Source organism: Rana temporaria, chromosome 9 (genome assembly GCF_905171775.1).
Source record: "Rana temporaria chromosome 9, aRanTem1.1, whole genome shotgun sequence".
In the NCBI taxonomy this organism is placed as follows: Eukaryota; Metazoa; Chordata; class Amphibia; order Anura; family Ranidae; genus Rana; species Rana temporaria.
In genome coordinates, this window is record NC_053497.1 from 132382762 (window position 1) to 132399808 (window position 17047).

Sequence of the window (17047 nt, forward strand, 5' to 3'; positions counted from 1 at the left end):
GGCAAGCAATTAATAAACAGGCACTCATGCGTCCCAGAATCCAGTGCCGTGCTCACCCAAGCCATTTTTTCCAGTGGTCTTCAGTTCCCAGCACCGGCATATTAACTGTGGGCAGCCGGCTGTGACTCGCTGCTGGCTGCCCACTGCACATGTGCGAGCTGCGCTAGACTTTGTGAATGGACCCGCAGCCTTCTGGGACTTGTGAGGTGTCCCAGAAGGCTGCAAGCAGGGAGTGGAGAATTTCTGCTCTGATCGCCTAGGTAATCTGAATGTAAAGTGGGGGTGGGGATTCAGATGGCGATCTCACTGTTTAAATACCTACTTCTGTTTGTAAAAAAAAGTACTTTAGGTGTAAAATGCCCGCTGTCAAACAATATCACATGTTTAAAGGCAACCTATCTAGAATGGGAGCGGCTGTTGCTGAGGCTATCAGAGGGACGGAGGTCAACTGAAGTCTGGCAATTGTCCTAATATTAAGGCTCCATTCACACCTAGGCGTTTTTATGCCCGACGCTATTGCAGCCTGCAATACGCTGGAGGGGTGATTTAAAATTGTCGGCTATGGAGATGGTTCACATCTCCACCTTGAACGCCGAAACGCCGTACGCCTGAAGCTCCAAACAAGTCCCGGACCCTTTTTAGGCGGCTTTCGGTGTTCGGCATTGCCGACAATGTTTCAATCACCCCTCCGGCGTATTGTGGGCTAAAAACGCCGCGTTTTGTTGCGGCAAATCGCGGAACAAAACGCCGCAATTTGTCGTGGCAAATCGCGGTACAATATGCCGCGTTCAGGTGTGAATGCAGCCTTACCCAACTTCATATGTTGTCCTCCCATTCTCCAAGTGTGCAGTGTGTCGGGTCAAATAATTCACATGGAAACTAATATCAGACTTCAGATGACCTCTGCCATTCCAGCTAAAAAGATATAGTTATGCTAAAGAAATAACATTCAGATTTGTGCACAGACCCTGTGCTATGAAGGGGATTTGTGAGCAGGTGGGGGGATGTACTAGGAGGGGGGATTTTGGGGCTAGTTGTGCTATGTGTGGGATTTGGGAACAGGTTGTGCTAGGACAGGGGTGTCCAAACTTTTTTCAAAGAGGGCCAAATTTGATTAAGTGAACATGCGTGAGGGCCGACTATTTTGCCTGACATTCTTTGAACCATTAAAATTCGGTCTAAGTGTGTTCGTCTGAGCACTAATACACTGCCCAACAAAAATTCTCTTGCCTTTGAGGCTGTGTGTGGTGAAGAGATGAGCTTGTGCATGTTATTTGGATATACTGTATATATTTCTTTTGTGGCCCTAACTAATCCCAGAGCGCTGCTTGGGACTAAGGATGATCTTGGGCGTGTTATTTGGATATACCGTATTTATCGGCGTATAACACGCACAGGCTTACCATTGCCATGAATGCAGCCTCACCATTGCCATGAATGCAGCCTCACCATTGCCATGAATGCAGCCTTACCATTGCAACCAATGTAGCCTTACCATTGCAACCTCACCATTGCAACCAATGCAGCCTCACATGTGCCATGAATGCAGCCTTACCATTGCAACCAATGCAGCCTTACCATTGCAACCAATGCAGCCTCACATGTGCCATGAATGCAGCCCCACATGTGCCATGAATGCAGCCTTACCATTGACATCAGCCTGAATGATGCCCATCTGCAGCCTCGGAAGGCAGAGGGAGGGGGGCGGGACGAGTGCCGACAGATTACAAACAGGAGAATCTCTTGTTTACCCTGTGGCCTCTTTAATACAAAGTCCCCCCCTTCTATAATAGACAGAACAGTCGTCCAATGGCATCCCAGGAGACGGGACTTCCAATAGAGACGCTGCTGAGTAAACAGGAGATTCTCTTCATGTAATCTGACAGGGCTCGTCCTGCCCCCTCCCTGTCCCCTCCAAGGCAGCGCCAATAAATACAGTATATATCTTTTGTGGCCCTGGGGGCCACAAACAATATATATATCCAAATCCCCAGGGGGGGGCATATTAAATCAACAGGGGGGCCGCATTTGGCCCCCGGGCCGGACTTTGGACATACCTGTGCTAGGAGGAGGGATTTTGGGGGGTTGTGCTAGGAGGAGGGGGTTTGTGCTGGGAGGGAGATGTAAGTGTGTGTGTGTGTGTGTGTAGGGGGGTTGTGCTAGTAGGAGGGGGTTCGGGGGGTTGTGCCTGGGGGGGGGGGGTGGTGGGAGGGTGATTTGGGTGATGGGGTTGTATTAGGAGGGGGTATTTGTGGGGTTATGCGAGGAGGAGGGATTTTGGGGGGTTGTGCTAGGAGGAGGGGTTTGTGCTGGGAGGGAGATGTAAGTGTGTGTGTGTGTGTGTGTGTGTGTAGGGGGGTTGTGCTAGTAGGAGGGGTTCGGGGGGTTGTGCCTGGGGGGGGGGGGGGGGTTGTTGGGAGGGTGATTTGGGTGATGGGGTTGTATTAGGAGGGGTATTTGTGGGGTTGTGCTAGGAGAGGTGGGGGTGTTTGTGCTTGGAGGGTGATTTGTGCTAGGAGGGGGGATTTGGTGGGATTGTGCTAGGTGGGCAATACACAAAAAAGTGTGTGCTCTCAGATGCACCTCCTGGTGTGAACGACCCTCAAACTGGTGTGCCCCGGGATTGTTCGTCATTCTAAAGGGTGCCTTGGCTGAAAAAAAGGTTGAAAAACCCTGCTCTAAAGACTAAAGCAAATCATATCAGGGTTGTTTTAAATGATTCTGCATGGTCCATTCAAAGCACTCTTCTAAACTGGTATCTAGCGGTAAGTCTGCTGCTGTGTTCCAGTCGTCACTTATCAGTGTAACGGAAACATCCACCCACCAATCTGATAACCCCATGACTCCTACTCAGAGGATGTGTTATATCTTCAGTAAAGAGCGGTTCAGATTTATCATAGAAAAACATTTGTAATCCGTACTAGTAATCAGCTTTAAATGTCTAGCTCAATCATAAGTGACATTTCAATTATTGGTGGATTTTGATCAATTGTGTCATCGATTGGCTTCTGTTACCCATTAAAAATGTCTAATTATAATAAATAAATAAAAAATATATGAAAATGTCATCAGGGAGAGGGACCTCTTGCTGATTGCTGTGGACGGTGTGCAGATCTCACCGGAATTGGCAAGAGGTTTAGGATTAAGGGTCCATTCACGCCATTGTGCTGCACATGCAATGCACATGCAATTCCAATGCATTGCACTGTGAAAATATACGGCCTGCCCTGTTTTCATTGCATTGTGGTGCGATTCAGCCCATTCATTTTAAATGGGATGTTTAATACACAGCAACACACATGAATGCATGCGTTGCAGCCCACAGCACTGGATGCGTCTTGCGCTTTTACATATGCTATATGAGTGTTTTGGGCACATTGCCATTAACCACTTAAGACCCTGGACCTTTAGGCAGCTAAAGGACCCGGCCAGTTTTTGCGATTTGGCACTGCATCGCTTCAACTGACAATTGCGCGGTCGTGCGACGTGGCTCCCAAACAAAATTGGAGTCCTTTTTTTCCCACAAATAGAGCTTTCTTTTGGTGGTATTTGATCACCTCTGCGGTTTTTATTTTTTGCGCTATAAACAAAAATAGAGCGACAATTTTGAAAAAAAATCAATATTTTTTACTTTTTGCTATAATAAATATCCCCCAAAAATATATAAAAACATTTTTTGTCATCAGTTTAGGCCGATACGTATTCTTCTACCTATTTTTGGTAAAAAAAATCGCAATAAGCGTTTATCGGTTGGTTTGCGCAAAATGTATAGCGTTTACAAAATAGGGGATAGTTTTATTGCATTTTTATTAATTATTTATTTTTTACTACTAATGGCGGCGATCAGCGTTTTTTTTCGTGACTGCGACATTATGGCGGACACTTCAGACAATTTTGACACATTTTTGGGACCAATGCATTGTTTACTGTGAAAATGACAATTGCAGTTTGGGAGTTAACCACAAGGGCACGCTGGTGGGGTTATGTATGGCCTCATCTGTTTTTCTAACTGTAGGGGGGTGTGGCTGTAGGTGTGACGTCATCGATTGTGATTCCCTATGTAAGGGAACACACGATCGATGACGGCGCCACAGTGAAGAACGGGGGTCCCCGTTCTTCAGCTCTGGGGACCGATCGCGGGACTCCAGCGGCGATCGAGTCCGCGAGTCCCGCGGTCAGGTCTACTTTAAAAAAATGTAGTACCCATTTACATCCACGCATTATGATATTCTTCAAAATGTGTGTTACAGCTGGGCACAGCTGGGCACATCAACGTACCTGTACGTTGCCCTTTAAGCCCAGCCGTGCCATTCTGCCGACGTATATCGGCGTGAAGGGGTCCTTAAGTGGTTAAACTTCATGTAACACACATTTTGAAGAATATCATAATGCGTGGATGTAAATGGGTACTACATTTTTTTAAAGTAGACCTGTCAGCAGTTTTAAGATCCGGAAAAAGGTAAAAGTTCCATCCAAGGGCAAACGTCACAAGGGGGGTTATACACTAAACCTGGAGGGTGCGAAATCTGGTGCAGCTCTGCATAGAAACCAATCAGCTTCCAAGTTTTTTGCCAAAGATTAATTAAACAAGCTGAAGTTAGAATCTGATTGGCTACTATACACAGCTGCACCAGATTCTGAGTGCACAAGCTTTAGTAAATTGCCCCCAGTATGCCTTCTGTTATAATTTTTGGCCAGAAAATGACACCCCTCTATATCTAGTTTCTCTTTGATACTAGGGGACCGACTTTAGAGCTTAATACCACCAAAAAGGAGGTGTTCACTGGGCAGAGGATTGACAGTTGGTAGTTGAAAAGGGCTGGTGGGTTACCATAAAAGTGTACCTGTCATGACAGTTATTCCTAGTACATCGCCACTTGTACTTGGCAGCAGGTAATTGAAGCTACACCCAGAACCCCAAAATTGTAGGGCACTCTATGAAAATACTGACTGAAGATCATATGGTTTAGCCATGTTGCTCCTCTGTCTACATGCTATGTCTTACTACTTGTTAGGCTGGGTTCACACTACGATTTTCCCGTCCGTCAGCCGCATACGATTTATATGAAAAACCGTATGCGGCTGAAACGGACGGGAACGTATGGAACCGCACATATGTGCCTTTTCCATTGACGTTAATGTTAAAGAAAAACGTATGCGGTTGCCATACTGTTTTAAAAACGGCCGCAAAACTGTGGTTGAACACGGTTTTGCGTACGTTTAAAAAACGTTTTGCCAGCAAATCGTACGCACCCGGATGCATCTGAGTGCATACGATTTGCAATGCATTGTCTATCTATACGTTTTCCCGTCCGGGCCCGTACGTTTTCAATACTGAAATCGTATGCGGCTGACGGACGGGAAAATCATAGTGTGAACCCAGCCTTAGTCATACCACCCATCATGTTTATCTGCTAATAGTGAGATTCTGTAGGTAGGAGGCGGAAGGTTAAGGCTCAAAGCTCCAGGCATTGGTTAATACAGCAAGACAGTGGGTTTTGGTTCTTTTAGGACATTCAGTAACGAAAACATTTACTAGGATTGCAACTATGTTTCAAAAAAGTAGATCAGGGGTGGGACTTTGGTTGTGCCTCCGAGGAGTGTAAGAAATCGAATACAGATGCTTTGATTTATAGAAAAAGAAATACATTTTATTTTCCTGCCAAATTGCAGTACACCCTAAAAATAGAAATCAAGTATAAATGAGTTACAGTCTTGAAGTTTTGAGTTCGGGGTGTGCAAATCCCAAGCGATTGTAGCAATGTGGCCTACGCGTTTCGTGGACAATTCCGATTCGAGAATAGCACAGTAGGATATCGCATAGATTCTATAAGTGAAATATTGACACATAATGCATGAGTAACATGGTTTACACAGAAAGAGATACAGATAACTAGGAGATAAAAAGGTTAATACATATGTTCAGCATACATATTTTATCATACTAAGCAAATATCAATACATATTATATATTATGTTATGAAACATCTAAAACATAGACACAGTTACATTAGTGTTCCTATTGATGTATAGCATGGTTTTGCAAGTAAACCCAAAACAGGTGAGAGTACTTGGTTATAGGGTATTGAATGTCTAAACATTGGAGTTAAAGGGCCAGATTCACATCTCTGATACGCTGCGCCGCCGTATCTTACCTGGCTCTTAGTCGAATCCAGGAAGATTTTGCGCCGTAAGTTACGGCGGCGTAGTGTATCTCTCGGCGTGTATTTCAAATTGGGCGGGTAGGGGGCGTAATTCATTTAAATGAAGCGCGTCCCCGCGCCGATTGAACTGCGCATGCTCCGTTTTGAAATTTCCCGCCGTGCTGTGCGCAAAATGACGTTGCACCGAGGTCATTTTTTGAACTTAGACGTGAGTTACGTCCTTTCCTATTCACGGACGACTTACGCAAAAAAAATATAAAAAAATTTGACGCGGGAACAACGGCCATACTTTAACATGGCAAGTCTACCTATACGCCACAAAATAGCAGCTTTAACTATACGCTGGGAAAAGCCGACTAGCGACGACGTAAGAGAATGCGACGGCCGCGTGTACCTTCGTGGATCGACGGAAAAAGCTAATTAGCATACCCGACGCGGAAAACGACGCAAACTCCACCCAGCGGGCGCCGAAGTATTGCACCTACGATCCGAAGGCGTACGAAGCCGTACGCCTGTCGGATCGAAGCCAGAAGCCGTCGTATCTTGGTTTGAGGATTGAAACTAAAGATACAACGCAGGTAATTTGAAAGTAAGCCGGCGTATCAGTAGATACGCCGGCGTACTTGTACTGTGAATCTGGCCCAAAATCTTTATATATATATATATATATATATATATATATATATATATATATATATTTGCAAAGAAGTAGAGGAGAACTGCACCCGGTGTACAACAAGTGCCAGCAAACAGGTCTTCCCACCGACCATATATATATGAAGAAAGTTCAAGAGTTGCTGCACTTTTTTCAAATATCTTTATGAAGATATTTGAAAAATAAAGAAACTATTTTAAGTGCAGCAACTCTTGAACTTTCTTCATATATATATATATATATATATATATATATATATATATATATATATATATATATATATGTATATATACCATTACAAAATAATTTTTTACTAGGATTGGGACCAGGTTTGCTTTAAATGGAACACTTGCTTTGGACATTCTAAAGGAAAACTCTGCTCACAATTATTTAAATCTAAAATGATCAGATTACATAACCTTAGCCAAAATGCAGAAAATTAGTCGAAAACCTTAGTCAAACACATGTGGAGAAAATGAAAGAAATAGGACCTGTGCCTGGCTACCCTTTTATCCCAACCTATAACACCTGAGAAGGTGTAAACTATGGAAAACCTTAATACCAAGGATTATGTTCTCTTATTTTTTTTATGTAAACTGTGCTGTCAATCAGTGTTAAACAGAGGTGGGCGCAATGCATGCACCTTTGTTAGACACTGAGCTCCATATTAGATGCTTCAATATCGCAAAAAAGGAGGTAAAAACGTGTAAAATGGTTTGCATTTAGTGAATTCTGTAAATTTAAATTTTAAGGCATTATTTTGCATTTCCATTATTCCATAATACATTTTTTTAAATGTACAGTACTGAGGCTTGATAAGGTCCTGAAAGTGTCCATGAAGGTTAATAAAAGCTCTTTATCAATAACAGCTTGTAATCTATGTGTAGTGGGACTTTATTTCCATTATACTGCACCCATTATATTCCCACTTTTAGGACTGTTCAGCACCATGGACAGCGGACATACAGGATAATGTTGGGAAGAGACTGTAGGCTAATGCCCTGTACACACGATCGTTTCGTATGATGAAAATGGTTTGATGGACCGTTTTCATCGGACGAACCGATCGTGTGTGGGCCCCATCATTTTTTCCCCCCATCAGTGAAAAAAAATAGAACCTGTTTTAAAATTTTCTGATGGTTAAAAAACCGTTAGAAAAAAACGATCGTCTGTGGGGAAATCCATCGGTCAAAAATCCATGCATGCTCAGAATCAAGTCAACGCATTCTCGGAAGCATTGAACTTCATTTTTCTCACCACGTCGTAGTGTTTTACGTCACCGCGTTGGACACGATCAGATTTTTAACTGATGGTGTGTAGGCAAGACTGATGAAAGTCAGGTTCATCGGATATCTGATGAAAAAATCCATCGGTCCGTTTTCATCGGATGAACCGATCGTGTGTACGTGGCATTAGTATGTGCCATAGACCCTTTGACGCTTGACATTAAAGGAGAAATCTCATAACAAAAATATGGTTTCTGCTACCACAAACTTTTATTGTAAAAGCTGCGAGTCTCTGCATTGTTCACTCAACAAAGTGAAAAGATTTTGCAAAGCCAAAGAGGGAACAATAAGGCTTCATTTCCATGGACGTTTTTACAGCCACTTTGTTTATTTATTTTATTTATTTATTTATTTATTTTTCTTTAGCTGGAGTTCAAAAAGCGCAGCGGTAGCGTTTGAGCGTTTTCGCGTGGTTTTGAGCGCTTTTGAGCATTTTTTACCGTCTGGCGTTTTTACAGCTCTACTCTGGAGCTTCAGAACGCCCTGGTCCTGCGTTTTTTATACAGCTCAAAAACGCCTATGCCATTTGCAGCTTAAAAACGCCTATGTGGGCATGATGCCATAGAATAACATGGACAGGTGTTTTTAAGCTGTAAAAAACGCTTAGAAAAGTGGCTGTAAAAACGTCAGTGGAAATGAAGCCTAAAGGTCAATGGGCCTGCAGCAGCTGGATGGGGCCAGACTTTGCAGTTTGCTTCTGTTTAGGACAGAATGACGTAGTAAAAAGCAATAGGCCTTGTACACATGACCGAGGAACTCGTCGTAAATGAAACATCGTTTTCCTCGACGAGTTCCTTTTCAGGCTTGTGGAGAAACTTGACAAGCTTTCTTTGCGTACACACTGTCAAGACCAAATCTCCTCAAATCTCCTCATTCTCAAACGTGGTGACGTACAACACATACGATGGCAGGGGAAGTTCGATTTCACTGGCACAACCCTTGGGGCTGCTTTTGCTAATCTCATGTTACTGCGTGTTAAGTAAAAGATTTGGTAAGAGACAATTTGCACTTTTCAGACTGTTACAGCGTGACAAATGTGTTATCTCCATTACAAACGCTACTTTTACCGAAGGTGCGCTCCCGTCTCATACTTTATTCTGAGCATGCGCAGGTTTCTTAGCATACACACGAATGTGTTTCTCGTCGAAAACCAGCCCGACGAGGAACACGACGAGGAAGTTGAGACTCTCGTCGAGTTCCTCGACAGTTTCCTCGATGAAAAAACATACACCCGGCCGTTTTCCTCAGCAAAAAAGCTCTCCCACCAACATTGATTTTCACACGTCATGCGACATGAGCTCCCAATGTCTGAGCGTTTTTCATACCAGTGTGAACCTGGCCCGAATGTCGGGGCGTTTGTCGTACCAGTGTGAACCCGGCCCAAATGTCGGGGCATTTGTCATACCAGTGTGAACCCGGCCCAAATGTCGGGGCGTTTGTCGTACCAGTGTGAACCTGGCCCGAATGTCGGGGCGTTTGTCGTACCAGTGTGAACCCGGCCCAAATTTTGCGGCGTTTGTCATACCAGTGTGAACCTGGCCCGAATGTCGGGGCATTTGTCGTACCAGTGTAAACCCGGCCCAAATGTCGGGGCATTTGTCATACCAGTGTGAACCCGGCCCAAATGTCGGGGCGTTTGTTGTACCAGTGTGAACCTGGCCCGAATGTCGGGGCGTTTGTCGTACCAATGTGAACCTGGCCCAAATGTCGGGGAGTTTGTCGTACCAATGTGAACCTGGCCCAAATGTCGGGGAGTTTGTCGTACCAATGTGAACCTGGCCCAAATGTCGGGGAGTTTGTCATACAAGTGTGAACCTAGCCCTAATGTCGGGGCGTTTGTCGTACCAATGTGAACCCAGCCTTAACCGTGCAGCTTGAAGGATTCTTCTGGGCAGAGTGTATATTTTCAAGGTATGGATAGCATGGAGAAGGGCCAGAACTGAACACCAGACAGATTCTAGTTGTTCTCCAGTCTATAGTCCTGTAGCTTTGCAAATACCAACCAAGGGATCTAGGCATCCCAGCCAGGAATAGAGGAAGCAAATGGTATCTGTTGAAACTTTATGTTGTCAGCTGTCACCTACTGCTGTTAGTTTTTTGCAGGTTTATTGTTTCAACTTTAAATAGCATTACTTTATCATATATGGACATTTTTAGATAAAAAATATACACACTGCTATACTTATCATATACACTATAGGCCAGATCCACATAGCGAGTACGCCGGCGTATCTACTGATACGCCGGCGTACTTTCAAATTACCTGCGTCGTATCTTTAGTTTGAATCCTTAAACCAAGATACGACGGCTTCTGGGTTCGATCCGACAGACGTACGGCCTCGTACGCCTTCGGATCGTAGGTGCAATGCTTTGGCGCCCGCTGGGTTGAGTTTGCGTCGTTTTCCGCGTCGGGTATGCAAATTAGCTTTTTCTGACGATCCACGAACGTACGCGCGGCCGTCGCATTCTCTTACGTCGTCTCTAGTCAGCTTTTTCCGGCGTATAGTTAAAGCTGCTATTTTGCGGCGTATAGATAGACTTGCCATGTTAAAGTATGGCCGTCATTCCCGCGTCGAAATTTGAATTTTTTTTTTTTGCGCAAGCCATTCGTGAATAGGGATGGACATAAGTCAGTCTAAGTTCATTCGTTGCGACATCATTTCGCGCAAAGCACGGCGGGAAATTTCGAAACGGAGCATGTGCAGTTCAATCGGCACGGGGACGCGCTTCATTTAAATGAAACACGCCCCCTACCCGCCGATTTGAATTCCGCCGCCAGAAATACACTACGCTGCCGTAACTTACGCCGCTAAATCTTCCTGGATTTGACTTAACGCCAGGTAAGATACGGCGGCGTAGCGTATCTCTGATACGCTGCGCATATCCAATTCTATGTGGATCTGGCCCAATATTACCAACAGTACTGTGATGCCTGCCTTTACACACGTGAACTATAATGGCATCCCAGTCTTAGTCTGTAGAGTTCAATATTGAGTTGGCCCACCCTTTGCAGGCCAGTCAAGTTCCTCCACCCTAAACTTGTTCATCCATGTCTTTATGGACCTTGCTTTGTGCACTGGTGCGCAGTCATGTTGAAACAGGACAGGGTCATCCCCAAACTGTTCCCACAAATTTGGGAGCATGAAATTGTTCAAATTTTCTTGGTATGCTAATGACTTAAGAGTTCCCTTCACTGGGCCAAGCCCAACCCCTGAATAAAAAAACCCCCACACCATAATCCCCCCTCCACCAAATGATTAAGACCAGTGCACAAAGCAAGGTCCATAAAGACATGGATGAGTGAGTTTGGGGTGGAGGAACTTGACTGGCCGGCACATAATCCTGACCTCAACCCGATAGAACACCTTTGGGATGAATTAGAGTGGAGACTGTGAGCCACGTCTTCTCATCCAACATCAGTGCCTGACCTCACAAGTTTCTTTCTGGAAGAATAATAAAACATTCCCATAGACACACTCCTAAACCTTGTGGACAGTCTTCCCAGAAGAGTTGAAGCTGTTATAGCTGGAAAGGGTGGGCAACTCAATAATGAACCCTGCAAACTAAGATTGGAATGCCATTAAAATCTATGTGCGTGTAAAGGCAGGCGTCCCAATACTTTTGGTAATATAGTGTAGATCTAAATGCATGGCCTGAGACAAAGACAGCTTTTTATAATCTGTGGTCCAACAAAACTGGAACACAACCTCCCTCCAGGACTGCCTGTTAAACGATAAACATTTCTAAACATTTCTAGGTATTTTGAAATCGGAATTCCTCTCAAGGACACAGTCATGGATTTCACACCCCTGACCAGCCAGGAACCTTTGCATCAGTTCTCTGACACAGCGATGAACCACGGCAATGAAGAACCTGATTACTTCTACAACTTGTGTGGCAGTGAGGGTAGCCCATCACATTATGGAGGAGCAGTGACCTCCCGAGCAGGCGCAGCATACCGCCATTCTCCAGGTAGATACTTTGGGGCAAGCTGTTATTGTACCTGTTGGGTCTCTACTTCTGAATCTCTCCAAAGGTCTGTTTTTTTGGGAGGGAATACGTATAGAGCCAAATACGTGTGAGGCCCCGTACACACGACAGAGATTCTCGGCAGAATTCGCCGAGAAACTCGGTCAAAACCCGGATTCTGCCGAGAATCTCTGTCGTCTGTACAGTTTTGGCTCGATGGAGCCGCCGAGGAGCTCGACGAGAAAATAGAGAACATGTTCTCTATTTTCTCGTTGGCCGCGTTGTTCTATAGGAGAAGGCGGCCCGCCGAGCTCTTCGGCGGCTTCATCCCAAAACGAGACGAGGAACTCGACGTGCCAAGCACGTCGAGTTTCTCTGTCGTGTGTACGGGGCCTGACAAATATCCTAGGAGCATTTAGTATTAATTTGCTGTGACCTTACATTGACTTGAAGCCAGGGCCGTCTTTAATGTTGATTGGACCCTGGGCAAAAAAATTCTTGGGACCCCCTTATGCAATTTTGCTCTCCACCTCCTCTGAGACATACAATAAATATCAGCTAGACATAAAATCAGTTTACTGTATCAGATCAGGCAGTGATTGCGATTGGTTGCCAGAGGTTACAGCATATCATTACCACTTACTGACTGGTTGCTAGAGGTTACAGCACACATTACGGCTCACTGATTAGTTGCTAGAGGTTACAGCACATGATTTCTTCTTGTTGATTGGTTGCTAGAGATTACTGTACAGTAATACTGCTCACTGATTGGTTGCTAGAGGTTAGAGCACATTATATCTTCACTGCAGAGGGGCATGATATACATATGAATGCTGCCTTTATTTACATATGAATGCCGTCGGCCTTATCTATTTACATATGAATGCAAGTGTTATTTACATATGAATGATGGTTATTTACATGTAAACACAGGGTCTGCAGGTGAGTCATCTGTACACAACAATAGGGCAGAGCTGGGCAGCATTAGTAGCAGCACTTCACACTGAAGCCTCGTACACACGACCGAGGAACTCGATGGGCGAAACACATCGTTTTCCTCGTCGAGTTCCTTGTTAGGCTGTCGAGGAACTCGCCAATTTTCTCCATTCCCTTCAAGGAAATAGAGAACATGCTCTCTTTTTGGCTCGTCGAGTTTCTCGTCAGTTTCCTCGAAGAAAATGTACACTGGTTTCCTCGGGAAAAAAATATCTCCCAGCAAGTTTCTTGCTGGTTCTTGCTTCTTTTTTGCTTGCCTGTGACACAAAGAAACGTAATTGCTATGTATCTTACAAATGTGATCAGCTCTGTCTGCTGTCCATAATATCCACTGCAGTCTGCTTTTTCTAGGTGAGTGGCAAAGATGCATTCCAAAATGCCTGTTTTTCAGTCTTAACTCTTTAACCTCCCTGGCGGTATTTCCGAGTCTGGCTCGCGGAGTTCGGCGCCAAATTCAAAAAATGAAAAACACAGTATAGATACAGTACAGATTACAGTACTGTATCAAATAATTACACATCCCGTTTGTCCCTAGTGGTCTGTCCAGTGCCCTGTATGCAGTTTTATATTATAAAAACTGTTCTTTCTGCCTGGAAACTGGAGATTGTCCATAGCAACCAAAAAGTGTCCCTTTATGTCAAAAGTGCTTTTAGAGCAGCTAGAAACAGCGATAATAAATTAGAATCACTTGCAGAATTGAGCGATAGCGATTTGTGGGGAAATTCATCATCAAACACTGAAAGTAACGACAGCAACAATTCTGCAACTGAGCGTGTTTTTGATTTGATTACATTATTGAATAATTTTTATTATAATAACATTATTATTTGTTATAATTATTTATAGTTATTATATTATAACTTATGATTTTGTGTTTCAAACGTTATCATACCCGGGATGTCTACTAGACTCTTGTTTGGACAGATTTAAGTGAGTTATTCCTAGGAATTACAGTCCTACAATATAAAACGCCAAATTTCCATGCAAAATAACGGTACAGCTTTTAGCACCAAAAGTCTGAAGGAATCATACCGCCAGGGAGGTTAAAAATAGGATTTTTATAACAGCGTACCTGTAAAATCTTTTTCTTGGAGTACATCACGGGACACAGAGCAGCCATAGTAATTACTATGTGGGTTATAGGCCACCTTCAGGTGATTGGACACGGGCATAATCAAAGACAGGAAGTTCTCCTCTATATAACCCCTCCCATACAGGAAGTACCTCAGTTTTGTAGCAAAGCAATATGTGTATATACCGTGATGTACGCCAAGAAAAGGATTTTACAAATAAGCTGTTATAAAAATCCTATTTTCTTTTTCGTACATCACAGGACACAGAACAGCCATAGTAATTACTATGTGGGATGTCCCAAAGCAATGTCCCTTGAGGGGAGGGAGACACAAATCAAAAGCAAGACACCATCAGAAGCGAGGACCTATACTTCTGCCTGCAGTACACTGCCCAAAAGGCGGCATCCTCTTGCCGTCATACATTCACTTGATAGAATCGAGTGAATGTCTGCACTGATGACCAAGTTGCGGCCTTGCAAATCTGAGTCATAGAGGCTTGGTGATGCACTGCCCCTGAAGCACTTAGTGCCCTGGTAGAGTGCGCTCTAACTTGAAAAGGTGGAACCTTTCCTTTCAAACCATAAGCCTGAATAATAACCTGAAGAATCCACTTTGAAATAGTCGATATTGAAGCTGCCTGCCCTCCGGCAGCACAAAGTGTCAGTCTTTCGTATCTGAGCTATAGCTGACTAATGCTTTAGCCACAGAATTCTACGCATATGCACCAGCAGGAGAGTAAGACGTGACGCCTGGTGAATAGAATCCTTAATAGCGCCAATCTCAAAACATAAGGACCTTGGTAGCTCAGCTAACTCCCGGGCCTCTTCTCCTTGAGCAAGCCCTTCCTTGTTGACCTGCTTAATTTTGCCATTTACAAATTCACAAACACCAATTGCTGCCAGCCACAGCAAATGAGGCTCTAAGCAAAGCTTCCAGCCTCTTATCCACTGGATCTTTAAACACCTGGACATTGTCTACTGGACAAGTGAGACTCCTATTCACAAAAGAGATAGCAGCGTCAACTGTGCGTACACTCCACCTCTTAGTGAATTTTTCCTCCATGGGATAAAGAAGCGAGAATCTCTTAGGAGGAATAAAATGCCTGTTTGGGTGATCCCAGCCCCCCCAAGTGTTTTTTTTTATATATGGGGGAAAAAAAAATTCCACCCCCAATTACGTTTTGATAAACACTTGTCAAATGCTCTTTAAAATGCTGATCAAATTGATAAAACCAATTGCTGCTACTGAAGGCTGTACTACTGTGCCAGTCACAGCAAATGAGGCTCTAAGCAAAGATTCCAGCCTCTTATCCACTGGATCTTTAAACACCTGGACATTGTCTACTGGACAAGTGAGACTCCTTTTCACAAAAGAGATAGCGTATACAAATTGCTCCGGTAATGGGTGCATAGGGAAAGCATGTGAACCCCAAGGAGGCTTTAGAGAACCCCAAATAGGAAATTTGTCCGTCTCTGCTAGGGGCAACTTGTATCCTGAATGGACCAACTCCATAAGGGATTGAACTAGCAATCTTTGGGATTGCAAGACTGAGGAGGGTTCTTCTGAGGCTGAACCCCCAAAAGAGGAGCCTTTTTCCCTCTCTACCTGGTCCCCCAAGTGTGACTCAACACCCTCTGCCCATTCCTCCTCCCCTGAGGGACCTGGGCAGGAGAGGGAGACCTGTCATGCTTTCTTCCAGCCTGGGAGGAAGTGAACAACCAGCTATCTTCCCAGCCAAATCGTCCTTAGTGACGTATGCAGAGGCTGGAGTGTTGGAAGTAGCTACAATGCCTGACACTAACAATGGCTCAGCCTGGCCAGCCATTTCAGGTTTTTCAGGGGAGGATGATACTGTGGAAACGAGACTAGGATCCTCAGACCCTGACCGCGGCGCCTTTGCGCTCCTCCTTACTGTTTTTACATTCCTTCTTTGGGAATACATAGTCATAAGCACAAAGCAGAGGTACTAATAAAATGTATCTGCTGCTGAGCTTTAGTCAAGCACTTGTTTCTTGTTTTATATGCTGCTATCAGTGCCCAGGCTGATGCTGAGTAGATGTGCCTTGATAATGCCTGTATACAACACCATATACTGCTTACGTGCCCAGATATTCTGCTCAGTCAGACCTAGGGCAGCACTTTGCAGGGGGGCAGCACGGACAGTGTCCCCACTGGCTTGCGCTACACTGTTAGGCAAATTAGTTTAGCGCCCCCATTAATTTGACCACACTGCTTCCAGTATGTGGGCAGTTGGCATTCTGCAACTGTGGGGGGGGGGGGCGTCACTTCTAATTTTTTACCATCCCTGCCCCATTGCAGAGATTTCCCTTCACTTCATGTCCCATAGCAAAACAGGAAAGGAGAGAAAATGTATGCAAATTAAGGGAATCAATTGCCCCCCCCCCCCAGGCCATCAGAACTAGTGTCCCCACTTTAAAATTTCAGGGTAGGTCTTAAACCGCAAGGGGTGTGGCCTTGACAGGAAGGGGTGGGTCATATTTAAATTAGGGGGTGCACGAGTTTAGTAAGGCCTAGGGCAACACAAAACCTAAATACACCCCTGGCCTCGCCAATGCGCCATGTGTATCAAGCACATTGGCCACGCTAAGCCATGCCCCACCGTGACGTAGCACGCCTCCCCTCTCTCTTTCTCCAAAAAATAGCCTTTCCTGCGCGCGCTTGTGGCGATCCCCAGGATGGGACAGGGGGGGTTTGGGATCAGGGGAGAGAGAGCCTACACCAGTAGGACGCCCGGCGATCAGCAGGCGGGGGTCCCCCGAATCCCTTATTGAAGGACTGACAGGAGTGGAGTGAAGCAAAGCTGTCTACAAGCAATGCCGACACTGAGCCTGGAGAAGCATGGTATGTTGATACTAGGAATGTTTAGGTTTGCACCCTCTAGTG

General features: G+C 44.7%; 1 protein-coding gene across 4 annotated transcripts in view; it reads left to right on the forward strand.

The window, feature by feature from the left end:
• GATA1 (GATA binding protein 1) overlaps window positions 1-17047 on the forward strand; it is a 68111-nt gene that overhangs the window by 36091 nt on the left and 14973 nt on the right. For all 4 annotated transcript variants that reach the window (XM_040324556.1, XM_040324557.1, XM_040324555.1 and 1 more), the window contains one exon: window positions 11863-12077. In XM_040324556.1, coding sequence (XP_040180490.1) covers window positions 11863-12077 — 215 coding nt within the window. The remainder of the gene's footprint in view (window positions 1-11862; window positions 12078-17047) is intronic.